Source organism: Equus quagga, chromosome 2 (assembly GCF_021613505.1).
Source record: "Equus quagga isolate Etosha38 chromosome 2, UCLA_HA_Equagga_1.0, whole genome shotgun sequence".
NCBI lineage: Eukaryota > Metazoa > Chordata > Mammalia > Perissodactyla > Equidae > Equus > Equus quagga.
The window spans coordinates 172,056,712-172,072,247 of record NC_060268.1 but is presented as its reverse complement, the minus strand read 5'-3'; the positions used below and the strand labels follow the sequence as shown (position 1 = coordinate 172,072,247).

At 55.6% G+C, this 15,536-nt stretch overlaps 1 protein-coding gene across 1 annotated transcript in view; it reads right to left on the bottom strand.

Moving 5' to 3' along the window:
* The window catches only part of GRK5 (G protein-coupled receptor kinase 5), a 214,377-nt gene that overhangs the window by 6,452 nt on the left and 192,389 nt on the right, over nt 1–15,536 (bottom strand). The window contains exons 7-12 of the mRNA XM_046654156.1: nt 13,005–13,068; nt 11,878–12,018; nt 9,183–9,373; nt 6,727–6,764; nt 4,823–4,912; nt 3,052–3,260 (exon numbers count right to left, since the gene is read on the bottom strand). Coding sequence (XP_046510112.1) covers nt 3,052–3,260; nt 4,823–4,912; nt 6,727–6,764; nt 9,183–9,373; nt 11,878–12,018; nt 13,005–13,068 — 733 coding nt within the window. The remainder of the gene's footprint in view (nt 1–3,051; nt 3,261–4,822; nt 4,913–6,726; nt 6,765–9,182; nt 9,374–11,877; nt 12,019–13,004; nt 13,069–15,536) is intronic.

The window sequence follows — 15,536 nt, the reverse complement described above, 5'->3', positions numbered from 1 at the left end:
AAAGGAATCACAGGTGGCAGCAGGGCAAGCACCAGGTCAGCCTGGAGAGGACTAAGCCACGAGAGGGTCCCTTATGGTGTCATCTCCTGGTCCACCGACCACCCAGGTGTTCTGCCCATGGGCTGGTGGCTCAGGGCCTCCACTTCTCTTCTCCAGGGACTTTGCCTTTCCACAAAGGCTTCAGGAACCAGGCTCTGCTGGGCCTGGGCTCCTGCCTGTTCTGAGAAATCCCAAAGAAGCAGGACTCCTCATTCAGGGGCTGGACCTCCCGGCTGCAGACCCCAGAGCCTGCAGGGCTGGCCAGACAGATGACACAAATGAGGGCGGTAAAGGCAAGGGGAGGGTTGGGCGGGCCATGCCTGGCTGCCCATCAGCTCCTGACAGGCAGGAATGTCAGTCAGTGCCCAGGGCTTCTGCTCTTTTCAAGAGAAGACATAAAATCCAGGTGTTTATGTGAAATCTCCCCAATTTTAAATCGTGGCAATTAGCCCACCATCCATCTGTTTCTAAAACACTGTGCAGGCAAAACTAAACACCCACCTACAACGTGGCCTGTTCGCCACCTGCGTATCAGGTAAAAAGTTTGAACCATGATGTCAGTGTACATCAGGAGAAGCGAGAGGGAGAGACGGTGTGAGGTGGGCAAGGGAGGCAGGCAGAGCAGGCTTCCTGGAGGAGGAAGACTAGAGATGGGCTGCAAGAACGAGCAAGGCTGAGATGGCTGCAGGGCCAGAGGGAGGAAGCTGCAGGGCGTGGGGAAAGACCAGTTCTAGGACTCAGCAGGGGCCTACGGAAGGTGGGGCTGAGCTCTGGGCCTAGGGACTGGACACAGGGAACAAGGCAGTGAGATGAACAAATTTCTGGACCCCAGGGGCAGTGAGGAGGGTCTCATGGCTGCCAAGATGGAATGGGGGACGGCATCTGAAGTCCAGGGACTGGCTTCCTTGCTGTTTGTGGACCTCCTTCTCTGGCAGGCAGAGCTGGGGCTGCCGGAGCAGAGAAACTACCCGGTGGGGCCTGGGCCTCCATGGTCTCCTTACGGTCAAGCCCTACAGGGTCCTGAGCTGGCGTCCACTGGAGGGGAAAGGGGAAGCCTGGCTGCAAAACCAGACGGGCTGTGGTTAAGGGCACAAAGGAAGCCCAAGACCAGAATCCCAAGACCCCAGGGTCATTTGTAAGAAGATGGAGCAAGGCTAGAGGATCCCGGGGATTCTTCCAGCGAATAAAGATTAGGGGACGTTGGTTTGACACTTAGCGCCAAGGGGCCCAGGTCCACCTGGAGTCCTAGGCTGGGCCACCGCCTTTCCCTTGGTGGCCACCAGGGGGCAGCAGAGAGACAGCAGTGCCCCAGTCCTGGCACCCCAGAGTCGGATGACAAATCGGGTCTCTGCGGGCAGGGAGGGGGCCCTTTCTGCCTCTCTGTCCTCTCAGCACGTCCCATGTCCCTATTGGGGTCTCTCACAACCTACTTCTCTGAATCCCTGGCCCTGATCGGGGTCACGTGATGATGCTTGCGCCTCCCTCTTCCATCCCTTGTCCACTTTGACACCACTGGATAGACACCTCACTGCGACACAACCAAGGATCCCCCACCCCTCATTATCAAACATCCCTAGGACCCCACATTACCTGCCTTTTGCTGCCTTGCTCCTCCTGGCCCCCAACCCCAACTCTGGCTGCCGTGACTACTTGGGTTTCACGGAGGCTGCAGGCACATGGGCGAGTGCTCAGCTGTGGGCTGGCCCCCAGGCCATGTGGCTGGGGGTGTGTTTGCCAGTGTGCACACTGTCCCTCCCGCGGTGTCTCTCACACATGTAAATGACAGATCTGTGGTTCTCCTCTTTTGGAAGTGGTCAGATGGCAGATATGGCCCCCCCCATGGCTCTGTGACGTCAGACTGAAGCTGGTGAGAGGAAGTGGTCAAGCAGCAGCTGAACGGCTCCAGGAGAGGGGCCTCCCGGGTGGGGAGCTACACCAGACGGTTCCCGGACCCTAGCAGTGCAGACACGGGTTTTCTGGAAACAGAAGCTTCGCTCTCTTACTCAGCTCCCTGGGCCTGTTCTTCTTTACACTCTAGCCTGGTTGTTCATGCACACGACTCAGAGCGGGGTGGGAGGGCAGCCCCCACCCACGTCCAGCCTCCCGTCTGCTGCTCCAGGTGCAGCAGCGCTCCAGGGAGAGGAAGGAAGTCGTGGGCTCACAGGTGCATGGAGCTGCCCTGTGGCTGGCAGCAGGCGGCAGCTGCCTGCGGTGGGGTGAGCAAAGCTGTGTCTGGCATCAGGGGGAGGAGGCCCCAAGGAGCCACGGGTGGGATCTAGGAGCCTGAGAGTGGACAGGAGCGGGCAGTGGCCATCTCCCCACAAAGCCCCTGGCCAGGAGTGAGCCCATCTGGGCCGAGGGGAAGGGAGGGGTCCAGGTTGGACTCTCTCCCAGCTCCACTCTTGGTGGCTCCTGTCACTCCTTCCTCTGGCTTCCAGGCCCCAATCTGGCCCCGCACACCCAGCCTGTCTGAAGGTCACTCCCACATGCGCCCTGCCCAGGGATGGGTCAAATCTCACTATTCGCAGATGCTGTCAGGCAGGACGCGAGCTGGTGGGACCAGCATTCATCTAGCGGATGGAAAACTCTGCTATGAGATGTTTAAAGACTGAAGTCTCACCACCCACCGCCTCACCCCTGGCCTCAAGCCAGCGCCCCGGGTCCGGAGCTGGAGGGAGCAGGAGGCCAAAGGCCAGGGGCAGGGGCTGCCCCACGATCCCTTCACATCTGGGGCACCAACTGGGATCATCTCCTTCCCTCCTGTGCCGGATGTGAGGGTGCCACACTGCTCACCTCAGTCCTTGTTCCTTGTCAGGGGGCTGCCCTGCCACCCCAGGATTTCTCCCAGAAGTCTTTGCAGACCACCGTGGTCCACAGCAGCCGGGAGCGTCTGCTCCTCTGGCTTGGTGGCTTCCCCGCGCACACCCTTGTGTGCCCTGACCCAGTTCCCTTGAGTCAGTTGCTGTCCTGCAGGGGAGTCGCCTGGGCAGGCCTGGCTCCCCTGGAGCTCACCATTTTGCAGATGGACTTGGCCTCGTCGGAGAACTTGCGGGAGTACACCTCCTCGGTCTCCAGGACGCGGCGGTCCACCTCTTCCCTCTTCACCTTCTCCTTGCGGCCGCGGAATGGCGACTGGCCCTCGATCATCTCGTAGATGAGGCAGCCCAGACCCCAGTAGTCGGGGCTCAGGCCGTACCTCTGGTTGTTCAGGACCTCCGGAGCTGGGGGTGGAAGAGGAGAGCAAGGGGAGCTGAGAGACAGCTCGTGGCAGGACAGAGCCTGGGCGCATGGAGTCAGGGCTGTGACTCATGCCACCCGGGCCTCAGGAGTCCTGCTCCAAGGAGCGACGGCATTGCTCACAGAAGGCCTGGAGCTTCATGGCTGGGACACTCTTTCCCTCAGCTGTTGTAAATGCCACCTCCTCCAGGGAGCCTGCCCTGATCGCTCCCCTCAGTGTTCCTGAAGAACTCTGACAATGGCTTCAGAACCTTGACCACAGTGGATGGAAGTGGCCTGTTCCCTTGCTGTTTCCCCCACTAGAATGTGAGTTGCCTTACTCACTGCTGTGTCCCTCATGACAGGTACGACACCTGGCACAGGGTAGGTGCTACACACGTATTCCTATCAACGAATGAAGGTGTGTCCACCCAAATTAAAGATGATTTTAAATTTATCTGGAATTCACAAAGCCATCACTATGACACGCCTACTACTTTGATAAAATGAATTATGGATTCACCACAGAAATGCAACAGAGAGTTCCATGTCATCAGGCAGGCCACAAACATTCAGAGGCAAAGAATCCACACATGTACCAGTCTGCACACAATACAGGCCATGCAAACAGACGTGTGCAAAACTCCGCACAAGAGAGGACGGACGCAGATGCACACAAAGGCGCACAGATAGACCAATCTATCTATCATCCATTGATCTATCTATCCATCTGCCCATCTATCAACCCATCCACCCATCCATCTATCACCAATCATCTATCCACCAACCATTTATCTATATCCATAATCTGTCTATCATCCATCCATCCGTCTATTAGGGTTCACATGGACATACACACAGACACACACCCCAGGGTTCCCAAATGTTGTGCAATCTGAAAAGGACCCTCTGAAAAGGACAAAGGAAGGAATCCTATGCATGTGCTGTTGGCACACACCTGGCAGAGGGCAGCAAGACCCCTGGCCCCTAGAGCTTTCCAGAGGCCCCTGCATCCTGGGGTGAGTGGGCACATGTGTGCGAGGTGTGCAGGAGGAAGCCCAGGGGATGTCCCTGATCAGAAGGAGGGTTCCAGGGGACTGGGTGTGGCTCCAGTTCTCTTCCCCACAGCCCCAAGGACCAGGGTCTCTGAGGAGCCTCAGGGGAGGTGGTGTCTCCTTAGGATTGTGCTTGGTGACACACAGATGCTGTGTCATAGGTGTGCTCCTCTCCTTTTAGAGCCCTTCCTAATGGCATGTCTCCTCTCAGGGGTCTCCCTGAAGGCTGTCTGCCAACTCACCAGACCCCTATTTCACCTCCTCACAAGCAGCACTGCCTGCCAGTTCTGGCCACTGACCCCCAGAGTGGCTTGGCTTTGAGACGCAGGTGGCACTGGGGATGGGGGCTGCAGAGAGCTCGTTTCAGTCAAGTCGCTCCCTGGGGCCCCGATGCTCCCCACCCTGGCTAAGAACGCCCACCTCCCGCCGTGACTCCACTTCTGATGCATGTTGCACAAAGAGCCCAGGGGCTCTGAGGGGTGGGCTTGGGGAGGGGCCGTACCCTCACTCACCCATGTAGCCGACGGTGCCCACGCGGCCTCGAATCAGGTCTCCCTCGGGGATCTTCACGGCCAGACCCAGGTCTGAGATCCTAATGTGGCCTGAGGGGAGAGAGCAGAGTCAGCGGGTTCCTGGTTCAGTGGCCTGGACATTTGGCCCACCCTGGGTAGGGCCGAGACTTGCTGCATGCCCCTGGGCAAGACACGCAGGCCCTTGCATTTTCTTCTGTCCCATGAAGACTGGGATCCCCACCAGCCATCTCAGGGCGAGTGTGGACCCTTGAGAGGGTCCAGGTGTCAGAGGATGTGGGTAAATCACTACTTTGCAGGAGAAAAACACAAAGATGCAAAAGGACGCCCAGATTTGGCTGGAAAATGGCCGACCTGCTCATAAAATGCCCTAATGAACTTCTCGGAAAGCCCAAGTCACAAAGTTCAAAACGCCTTGGCCTGATTCTGGGATTGCTTCATGGGAAAAATGTGAGATTCTCCTGACATTTTCCAACCATTTGCCTATGGGGGAAAATTACAAAGCAATTTGGGAAGCAGCTCCCTGTCCTGCCTTGTTGGTCTTTGGAGGTTGTTAATTTTCTCCCTTTGGAGAAACAAGAAGGGAAGACATCTGGGCCCTGCAGAGACTGGAAGATGGAAGTGGATGCCCATTCAGGACTGACCCATGAAGGCCAAAGAGATACCAGGCTGAGAGCTGTGCCCCACCGTTGTCTGCCTGGCGGCCCACCCTGGGGAACACGGCCACATCTGACCCCACAGGAAGGAACACTGCCCTCTTCCCCATCTACGGACGCCAGGGCCCCACAGTACGGACTTCAGCCAGGCCCAATGCCAGGGCCCCCGCCAGGCCAAGCTGTATGGACTCCCCTGCTTAGCAGCCCCCGACAAAGGCAGGACCCAGGGAAAAAAGCACGCAGATCCAGCTGTTGGGCCACAGGTCAGCGGTGGGCATGATTCTGAGACCAGCAGGGTACCCCAAGGGCATTGGGCTTGTCCGAGAGGGGCGGGGGGCCCTGGGCCCTCTGCCTGTCCCTCCACTTGGTAGCATCTCACTCAAACCTCTCTCCAGGTCACCAACGACCCGCCTCCCCTTCCGCCTGCCCTCTGCCCGCGGCTGCCTGGGGTCTGGGGCATGCTGCGGGGGACACCTGTCTTCTGGCCTCGGCTCCCCACTGATATTGCTGGGTGACTCTGGTGGGTTGGCTCCTCTGAGCCTCAATCTTGTCATCTGTAAAATGGGTGCAGGGATGTGGGCCCTGCCCCTCAGTGAAGAGGGAAGATCTAGTCAGACGAAAGATGTGCAAAAGATGTGAAAGCCATTTCCCAGGCGTGACAGGCTACACAGTTGTGAAAGGTTACTGTAGCTGTTCATCCAGGTGTGTACACGCACATGCACACACACACACAGGAAAGTAACAATGGTGATGCACCAATGACAACCCCTAACACAGCCACAGCTGGCCGTAGTTGACAAAGCAATTTCCCCTCGGTCTCCCTTGCCAGAACCTCGCCACCACCCTCTACCCTCTGAGGCACGCAGGGCAGGACCCACTGTTTCCATTTCCCACACAAGGAAGACGAGGTGCAGAGAAGTTGTGTGAGAGTTAAGTATTTGCCCAGTATCTGAAATTCTGGACTCCTCACTCAGTGCTCTCTCTCTCTCTTGACCGAGCCACACTGCTTCTCCACCAAGCAGGAGCGGTATCCATGCCCACTGCCTTCCCAGGTACCCAGGACTGAGGAGTGGGAGCGGGTCCTCCCCTACCTGCCCACTGCCCTCCCGCGGGCCCAGGGTCGGTGCTTCTGAGAGTCTCCGCTGGGAGGCCCCCTGCTCCCTGTGGGTTGCGATGCTCACCTCGGCTACAAAGCTGGAAAAGGATCTCCCGGGCTGCTCCCTGACTTACCATAATCGTCCAGCAGGATGTTTTCAGGTTTCAAATCTCTGAAAGGGAAAGATTACGAGCATGTGAGTGTGGGCATTCCGGGCAGCGAGGGCCTAAGGACATCTGGGATGACCCCTTTGGGCCAACCAGGCCTGAGTGCTTCCTTCCCGTCTCTTGGCTCAGGCTGTCTGGTCTCTCTCTGGGTCAAGACAATCTTGGGCTAACTTCTCTCCTAGTAATTTAAAACAAATGCTACTGTTTGCCATAGGCATCTTCCCGACTCTGGAGGGTGACTGGGAAGGAGGTTAGGCCCAGGCTAGTCCTGGCACTTGTCCACATGCTGACAGCCCCTGGGGCTGAGAATACTTCTGGAGGATGTGGTAACAGAACCCTCCAGGGCTGGGAAGACCCTGAGGTCTCAGGATGCTCTGGGATGCCCTGAGGGCAGAGGAGGGCCTGGGAAAGAAGAAAGGGAAGTTACTAAGAACAAAGCAGCAGCTGCAGATTTGGGCAGAGAATGGTAGGGGAGAGGATGGCAACCCCAGGAGAAGGACGCCTTTGGGATGGGGCCCCCAGAAGCCTGGCACATTCCCCAACTCCAGCTGAGCTACAGCCTGGGAGAAAGCACAGCCAGAAGGCACAGCTGTAGGTGCAGCCACCTCCTCCTGTCCCTGTCTCTCCTCTCTTTGATGACATAAGCATGCTCACAAGAAAGGGAACTTCTCCACTCTCAGCAGGGGAGAGAGGCGGCAGAAGCGTGTGGTTTTACTAGTAAAAGGTCTTCTCCACGTGTAAAAGAGAAGCCAATACAATAGTGTGTGCAACTCAGTTAAGCCGTCGGGCAAACAATACACAGCATCTGAACTGAAGCTCTGACTCTCCACAACTGGCTTTGTTTATTTAACTGATGGCAGCTGTCCTCATGGGGAGTGGTTAATGTACCCAAATCCTGTGGATAATTGGTATTTATACGTAGTTACTTATTACAAAATACTTTTGTTGCTGTTTCATTTGCACTCTTTTGCTGTGTTAACAACTCCAAATGAGGGCAGGAGCCCTCATCTCAATAAAGCAGGGGCCACCAGGTTGGTGAGAGCTAGTGGGCGTGGGCCAGAACCCAACTCCACCGAGAGGCCAGGGCAAGCAGCTGGGGCCAGAGAGGCCTGTGTTTCTCCTCCTCCCTAGAAGAGGAGCTGGACTTGGAGGGCCACCTGTTTGGTTTTTTTTTTTTAAATGAAAGGCAATCGAGTACTGAATTCTCTTTTCAACCCTTAGGGAAATGTTTCTATCTTCTCCCTTGAAGGAAAACAAAAGCGCAAATGGGGAGATAGTGTGGAGGGCAGGGCATGTCCTCAAGACCATTCCTTCTTGTTTTCAAAACCTTTTTGGGCTCCCAAGATGCTCTCTGCCAGAAGCTCCAGGCCAAAGTTCTCCAAAGGGGGCAAAGGGGTGTGCTGGCTGCCGGGTTCCAGTGGACCCATTTCTGGACCCTTAACATCACAGTGCCCTGTCCTGGCATCCTTTCAGCTCTCCCCTCCCACCCGCCCTTTCTCAATAGCTCTCTTCCCCAACTCAAGGAGTAAATCAGGCTCCTCCTCCCTCCTGAATATTAGTATGGTGCCCCGCTCCAGGGTGTCAGCACCCCAGGGGCCTGCCCAGAACTGGGTCTACCAATAATAATTATAATGGCAACTCAACAGAAGAAATTATTTTAACACCGAATGCTGATCAATGAAAGACTTTTAGGCAAAAACTATATTACCTTACAATAACATTCTGTGGGGAGGAGGGGAGTAGAGAAGAAAATGATAGGAAATTCCTCACCATTAAAGGGTTTTCACGCATTTTTTTAGACGGATGACGGTGGAAATCAATTTGCTACGGCAATTAGATTCCACTGGTTACCTTTAAAAATGTGATGTCACCGTTCCACTTTCAAAATAGCAATCTTAGCCACTATTTAAACATGTGATGGACTATTTCAGATGCCCACTTAGAATGTATGAGGGCACAGAGACTTTCAAAATTCTTTGAGGAGGGTTGTGAGGCAAGTTTGAAGGCCACTGCCCCCAGAACCTGGACACCTGGCCCTAGAAAGGTGGACGCTGTGGGACGGACAGAGTCCATTCTGACGTCTGCTGTGATGGTGGGCCTACCAAAGTCTTCCCAGGCCTGGCCAGATCACGGCCACCAGGCTCCACGGAGCTTCCCAAGGTGCTGGGTTGGAGGGGACCAGGGGCCATGGCCCATCCTCATCAAATTTGAGGGAGCATCACTTCACACACCTGGCCCCCCCAAGCAGCCCACCTCATTTACTCGGTTCCAGAGTGGGAGTCTGCCCGACTCAAGCACCGTCACCCACAAGGGTGATGACCAGGCCTGAGTCCCGGGGCGGGATGACCGCAGATCCAGGGTGTAGCAGGGTCGGCCCCCTCACACTCAGACCTCAACAGGGAAGGGGGCAGCCGTCCACGCACCTGTAGATGGTGTTCTCGCGGTGCAGGTCCTCCAAGCCGCACAGGATCTCTGCCGCGTAGAACAAGGCCCGCTCCTCATCGAAGCCGGGGTTACCCATGTTGTAGATGTGGAACTTCAGGTCGCCCCCGTTCATGATGGTCAGAACCAAGCACAGGGCGTCCTTGGTCTCGTAGGCATAGGCCAGGTTGACCTGGGAGCAGAGACAGCATCATGGTGAGGTTCTGCGGCTGCCCCTGCTTCGGCTCTTCCTCCCCAGGGTCCTCGAAGCTGCGGGAGGGTTGGGTGGGGGAGCTGCAGCACCTTCATGCCACCCCTGCACCCAGATGGCCTCAGGGGCCCCTGCCCACTGCCCCTCTCGGATGCTGAAGGACTCACTCCTTCCAGTTCAGTGGTTCCAGGGGAAGAGGCAAGGGGGGAGGACACGCCAGGACCCTGCCCTCTCAGAGGTCCCAACAGGACGGTGTCCGTGTGTTCACACCACAAAAGCATGTGTGTGTGCATCAGATGGTGAAAACGACGTGTGGCCTTGTTGGCCAGTCAAGAAAAGCAAGGTCCAGATGCCCTCGGGGCTCAGGGCTCACTACTGCAGCAACAGTGGGGTTTCGTGAAGTGGAACATAGCTTGGCAAAGACTGCGTCCTCTTGCATGCAGGATGTGCCTGGTCAAAGGGACCATCAACAGAGAGGATCTAGTCCCTGCTGGCGGAGACCAGCCACCCGAGTGGCCAAGGACGGAGGCCATGCGGCGGTGGGAGAGGGGCAGGGCAGGGTCTCAGCAGGTCCCACTGGGCGGTACTCGTCCTTCTCCACTTAGGGAGCTGGTACCAATGAAATCTGGCCACCATGGGCTAGGCTGGGGACAGGGTGGGCCATAAAACTTGCATGCAAATGTCAGGAACCACAGGAGCTATTTCCAAGGACAGGAGACAGAACGGCGGCCGAGGGTAGGAGAGCTCTGAGGACTGTGCTCCGGTGCCAACTGCTGCTGCTGCCCCTCCCTCCCACACCTGCCCAGGTGATGGCTGAGGAAGGGCACTGTGGGAACTCCCTGCCAGGGGGGCACTGGGCGGGGCACAGTCGAGCAAGGTCCAGGCCCTTGAACGTGTGCCATCCCTGGTTTGTCAAGCATATGGCCCTTTTCCCCAAGCAGGTCCCACCATCACCAACCCTGACCAGAACCAGCACTGCCCCTTCCTTTAGTGACAAGGGCTCCATGGGCAGCATTGAGGTAGTGACCAGTGGTCCCTCCTAAAGGAGGCTGGCAGCACAGAGGAAGGTTCTGGACTCAAAGAAGCCTAGGGCCCAAATGATGGCTGGTGTTAGCCTGTCCGCCACCTTCCACACAACACCACTGCACTGCCCACACCTTCACCCTGCACGCGGCTGGCAGTGGGGGCAGCCTGGGACGAGACTCAGAGACACACACTTCTGTTCCCTCTGAGCATCACCTTATAAAACCCCCTCCTCCCTGGAGAATGACGGAAGCACTAGGTTGACGGCATCTCTTGCCCTCACACGCAGCTGGTGGAAGTTTAATTGGAGTGACCTTCATGGAAAGCCATTTAGGGACAGCTGCCAAATGGGAATGCACACACCCTCTGACACAGCAATTCCCCCAGCAGGAGCACACCCTACAGACACGCTCACAACTGTGCCAAAGACGTCCAAGGAGCGACACAGCCGCCTTGTTTGCAGCGGCTTAAGAACCAGGGACAATCTATCTGGGGGGCTGGTTGCACAGGTCACGGTTTATCTCTTCCCTGTATTTCAGGGGAATGGAGCACAGCTTAAAAGAGAGGTGCAGCTCTAGGCCTGGATAGAGAAAAAGATCTATAATTTAAGGCGAAAAATATGGCAACATACAACTGGTAGTAAGATCCCACTGGCTAAAAGTAATAAAGCGTGTACATGAATCAAACACGTTGGAATGGTTACTCAAACAGGCAGGCTTTTGTTTTTATTTTGTACCTGTCTGCGCTGGTTGGATTTTCACCTGTGCATATACTAATTTTTATAATAACCAGTGGCAGAGACACTTAGAGCTGACCAAACACCCACATTTCCCTGCCTCCCTGTGGCTGGCTCATCCCTTGCAGTGAATGGTTCTGGCCAATGGACTGTGGGCGGAAGTGAGGATGTCACTGCAGCCGAGGCAGTGGAGGTCCCTGTGCAGACCCCCAGCACTCACTTTCCAGACTGCGGATGGTGTAGCTGTAAGCTGAAGAAGGTTGGCCAATCGTTCTGGGCTCTATGTGAGTGGCAGAACAGCCTTTGTTGTTTGCACCTATTGGGAGCTGGGGAATAATTTGTCACTGTGGCAGAGCCCAGCCCAGATGGAGTAACAAACAGATATAAACACAAGGGAGCTCTCTAAGCCACTGACACCAAGGTCTCACTGTGATGAAAGCAGCCCACCGGGGGCTGTGGAAACAAAGCTCCTTGGCTGGGCCCAGGGTGGGCTTGTTTTGTCCACTGAGGAGTTAACAGAAGGCTTGGCCTCACTTGGCCGAGGGCAGCCAGGCCAGCTCCAACAACAGGATAAAGTCAGCCACAAATGACCACGAGGTGCCTTGTGATGGAGGGAGCATCTGGCTGCCTTTCTGAGGACCTGTCACATTGGAGGACCACCCCCTTCCCAAGGGACAGAGGCCCTGGTCACCAGAAGGGTGGCCTGTGCCTGGGCCGGGACACTCACCACAAACTGACTGTTGACCTTCTCTAGGATCTGCTTCTCATTGAGGGCCATGGACTCCCCCTTCCTCTTTTTGATCCTCTTCTTCTCCAAGCGCTTGCACGCGTACATTTTGCCCGTGGCCCGAACCTGGCAGGCGCAGACCTGAGATGCAAGAAAGAAGCCCAGCACGTGAAGGAAAGTCTGCCCGAAGCTCCTGCAAGGCCAGGATGCTGGGTCTCCAGGTCTGGGAACAGACGGGGCCAGAGCCGGGCCTCATAGGTGCTCCCAGCCACAGGAGCTGATGACGCCTGGCCTTCGACACACGCTGCCCTGGACCCTGCCCTCAAGATTTGGCTGCAGCGCCACCTTGCCCTGCCTCCTCCTCCCTTAGGTGAATCGTAGCCCTGGCAGGCGCAGGATCAGCCGTCTATGCCAACATTTAGACTGGCCGAGGCCTAAAGTACCGGCTCTCTCTCAGAGGCAACTAGATTTTCTCTGTCGCAAGCTTCCAACCCAATGCAGCCATTGACTACTGGGCACTTTCAAGCCCTAGGTGCTGGTAGGAGAGGCTTATTTTGGGGGCAGTGATGGGAGACCCCAAGATCCCTGACTTTATAATTCAGAGGAATGGGAACCAGGGCATTTGGGTCTGGTCTTAGTTCAGCCCCTCATTGGCTGTGTGGCCCTGGCTGGGTCACCTAACCATTCTGAACCTCAGCTTTCCTCATCTCTAAAATGGAATAACAAGGCTTGCCTCACGTATTGGGGAGATCAGATAAAGGATAACAGTGCATATTAACAGCATCATCTGGCCAAGTCGCTTAGGGCCCTCATTTCTCCCTCCAAACACAATCGAGAGTGCCCATTTCTCCCCTCGAGGCTTGAGCCCTGCCTGAGGCTGGCTCCAAGGGCACCGCTATCTCACCCGCCCTGCCGCAGACAGCAGGGCTCCACACCCTCCCTTCCCACCTTAGACACGCCTGACCTTCCCCAGGGCCCTGCACCTCACCCTCCCTCTCCACCAGGGGGCGCACGACTGAGCCCTTCACTCGGGATCCCTGCTTAGAACCCCTTAGGCCAACCTGGAAGGGACAGAGAAGGGGGCCAGAGGCCAGAACTTCCCATTGAAAATGTGGATGTTCACTCACCTCCCCAAAGCCCCCTTTTCCCAGTACTCGGTACTGCCTGAAAGTGTTTTTGGTTACCGGTTGCCTGGAAAAAAGCAAGAATCCAACATTGGTCTCATGGCGTTAAGACGCAGAATCCGTAAGAAACAGACCAGGGCAGCACTGAAAGCAGCCGGCGCAGGCGCAACGCCACGCCCTCCAAACCAGGCCCTGGGGCCCCCGGGAACCGTGGCTGCCTACCGGACCCTCCGGGACTTGCTCTGGGGCTGGTTTCAAATCCCGGGCCTTGGCCCGTGGCGCCCCGCAGCCTGAGAGACGCGCAAGCAACTACTTGGAGGGAAGAGCAGATGATTTGAAAAACATGCGCCCAAGCTGCTTCACCGCACTTTCGCAGTTTCTTTCCCAGTTTCCGTGTGCTTCCCCTCTTTCCCAAAGGCGAGTCATGCGGCTGAAGTCAGAAGGAAGCTGCGTCTCCGCAGGCAGAGGGGAAGGAGCCAGAAGCCATGGGAGGCCGGGAAGGTGACTGCAGCGCTCCCCACACCTGCGCATCTCGGCCTGCACCCTGTCCCCACCTCCTGTGACCGGGAGCCTGGGGCTATTCCCTTCTGCGGGACACAGTGCCTGGCAGAGCCCGAGAAGACCCGCCTCCTCAAGGGTCACAGGCTGCCCGTCTCTAAGTCGAGTCTTGGCAATCTTCCACGGTCGGTTCCCAGCCTTTCCACCAGCGAGGGCCCCTGTGTTGTATTTCCCCCATACCTCCAGCACACCAAAAGATGCTGTCTGCCCAAAGTAGCATTTATGCAGCAATCACCGAGTTGTGTCCTGACTCCCCACTTTAGTTGGCCAAAGCCATTTGCAGAACCTCTGACCAGAGGCCGGGGTGGGGCTTCTTGGAGTAAGTACATGAGTGGTCACTGAGGTGGAGTGAGGGGCTCCATGTTGCAGACAGCTTGGGCTTTTTCATCGCTGGCCTGTGTGGCTAAGAATAATCAGCTTTTCTTCCTTTTTTCAGCTTTAGTGAGGAGTAATTGACAAACGGTGTACACTTGATGTTTTGCTATATGTATACACCAGGAAATGATCACCAATCAAGCGAATTAACATTCTCTCACCTCACAGAGTTACCCCTCCCTTCCTTTCTTTCATTCTCTGGTGAGAACACTGAAGATCAGCCCTCGTAGCAAATCTCAGGTATATAATACAATACTGTTCACTATCGTCACCATGCCGTACGTCAAATCCCCAGGACTTGTTCATCTTGCATAGCTGAAACTTGGTACCCCTGACCGACATCTCCCATTTCCCATCCCCTCCCCACCCATGGCAACCACCACTCTCCTCTCTGATTCTATGTCTGACTTTTTTAGATTCCACATACAAGTGAGGTCATGCACTATTTGTCTTTCTGCGTTTGGCTTATTTCACTTTGCATAATGTCCTCCAGGTTCATCCATGTTGTCATAAATGGCAGGATTTCCTTCATCATCCTCTTTTTTTTTTTTTGGTGAGGAAGATTGGCACTGAGCTAACATCTGTTGCCAACCTTCCTCTTTTTACTTGAGGAAGATTATCACTGAGCTAACATCTGTCTGTTCTTCCTCTATTTTGTATGTGGGACACCACCACAGCATGGCTTGTTGAGCAGTGTGTAGATCTGTGGCTGGGGTCCTGCAAACTCTGGGCCACCGAAGCAGAGCACATGAACTTAACCACTATGCCACTGGGCCAGCCCCAGGATTTCCTTCTTTTTTAAGGCTGAGTAATATTCCATTGTGTATACATACCACATTTTCACTCCCATGGTCATTGCAGCATTATTCACAAGAGTCAAGATATGAAAACAAGCTAAATGTCTGTCAGTTGATTAATGGATAAAGAACAACCAACTTTTGCAATGTTAAAATGGCTCTTAGATCTCCAGGACTCTTTTGAACGGCTCCAAACCACACCCCAACGACCAGGGCAGGGATTGAAGTGAGACTGAATCGACCCAAAGAACTGGGTCAGCTCAAGAAAGACCAGTGAGCCTCTGGTCACCCAGGAGCTCTTGAGTGACTCTCTCATGGAAACTCTTCTCGCTGCTGGGTCCTGAGGAGGATTTGGGTTTCACTGGCAATTGCATTTCTGGCACCACACTGATGTCTTAGGACAGCCCTGAGAACCCCAGGGCTCTCCCTGGCATGCCTGTCTGGAGTCCTGTGCTGTGTCCCGCTCTCTCTCTCCTGGTGTTTCTTTAGAAAGCGGGGCCCTGTCCCCGTGGGGAGCACAGAGCTGGCCCTCTGCAGGACTCTCCACTGCCATGTCTCTTTCTTCTGCACACGAGCAGCCGGCCGTAGAGAAACCTGCCATGCGCCAGCACCCGCCATGCGGCCCGGGGAAGCGTTTCCTCCAGCTGCCCTCGAAACCACATGAAGGCATTGCGCCTAACAGTTTACGATACATGGAGAACAAACAGTCGGTCGACATTACCGCAGAACTCCTCTGCTAGGGGAAACGAGGGTAATACAATTTCCGAGGAATTTCTTGGTTAACCTTGGGAGGGAAAAAAAATCC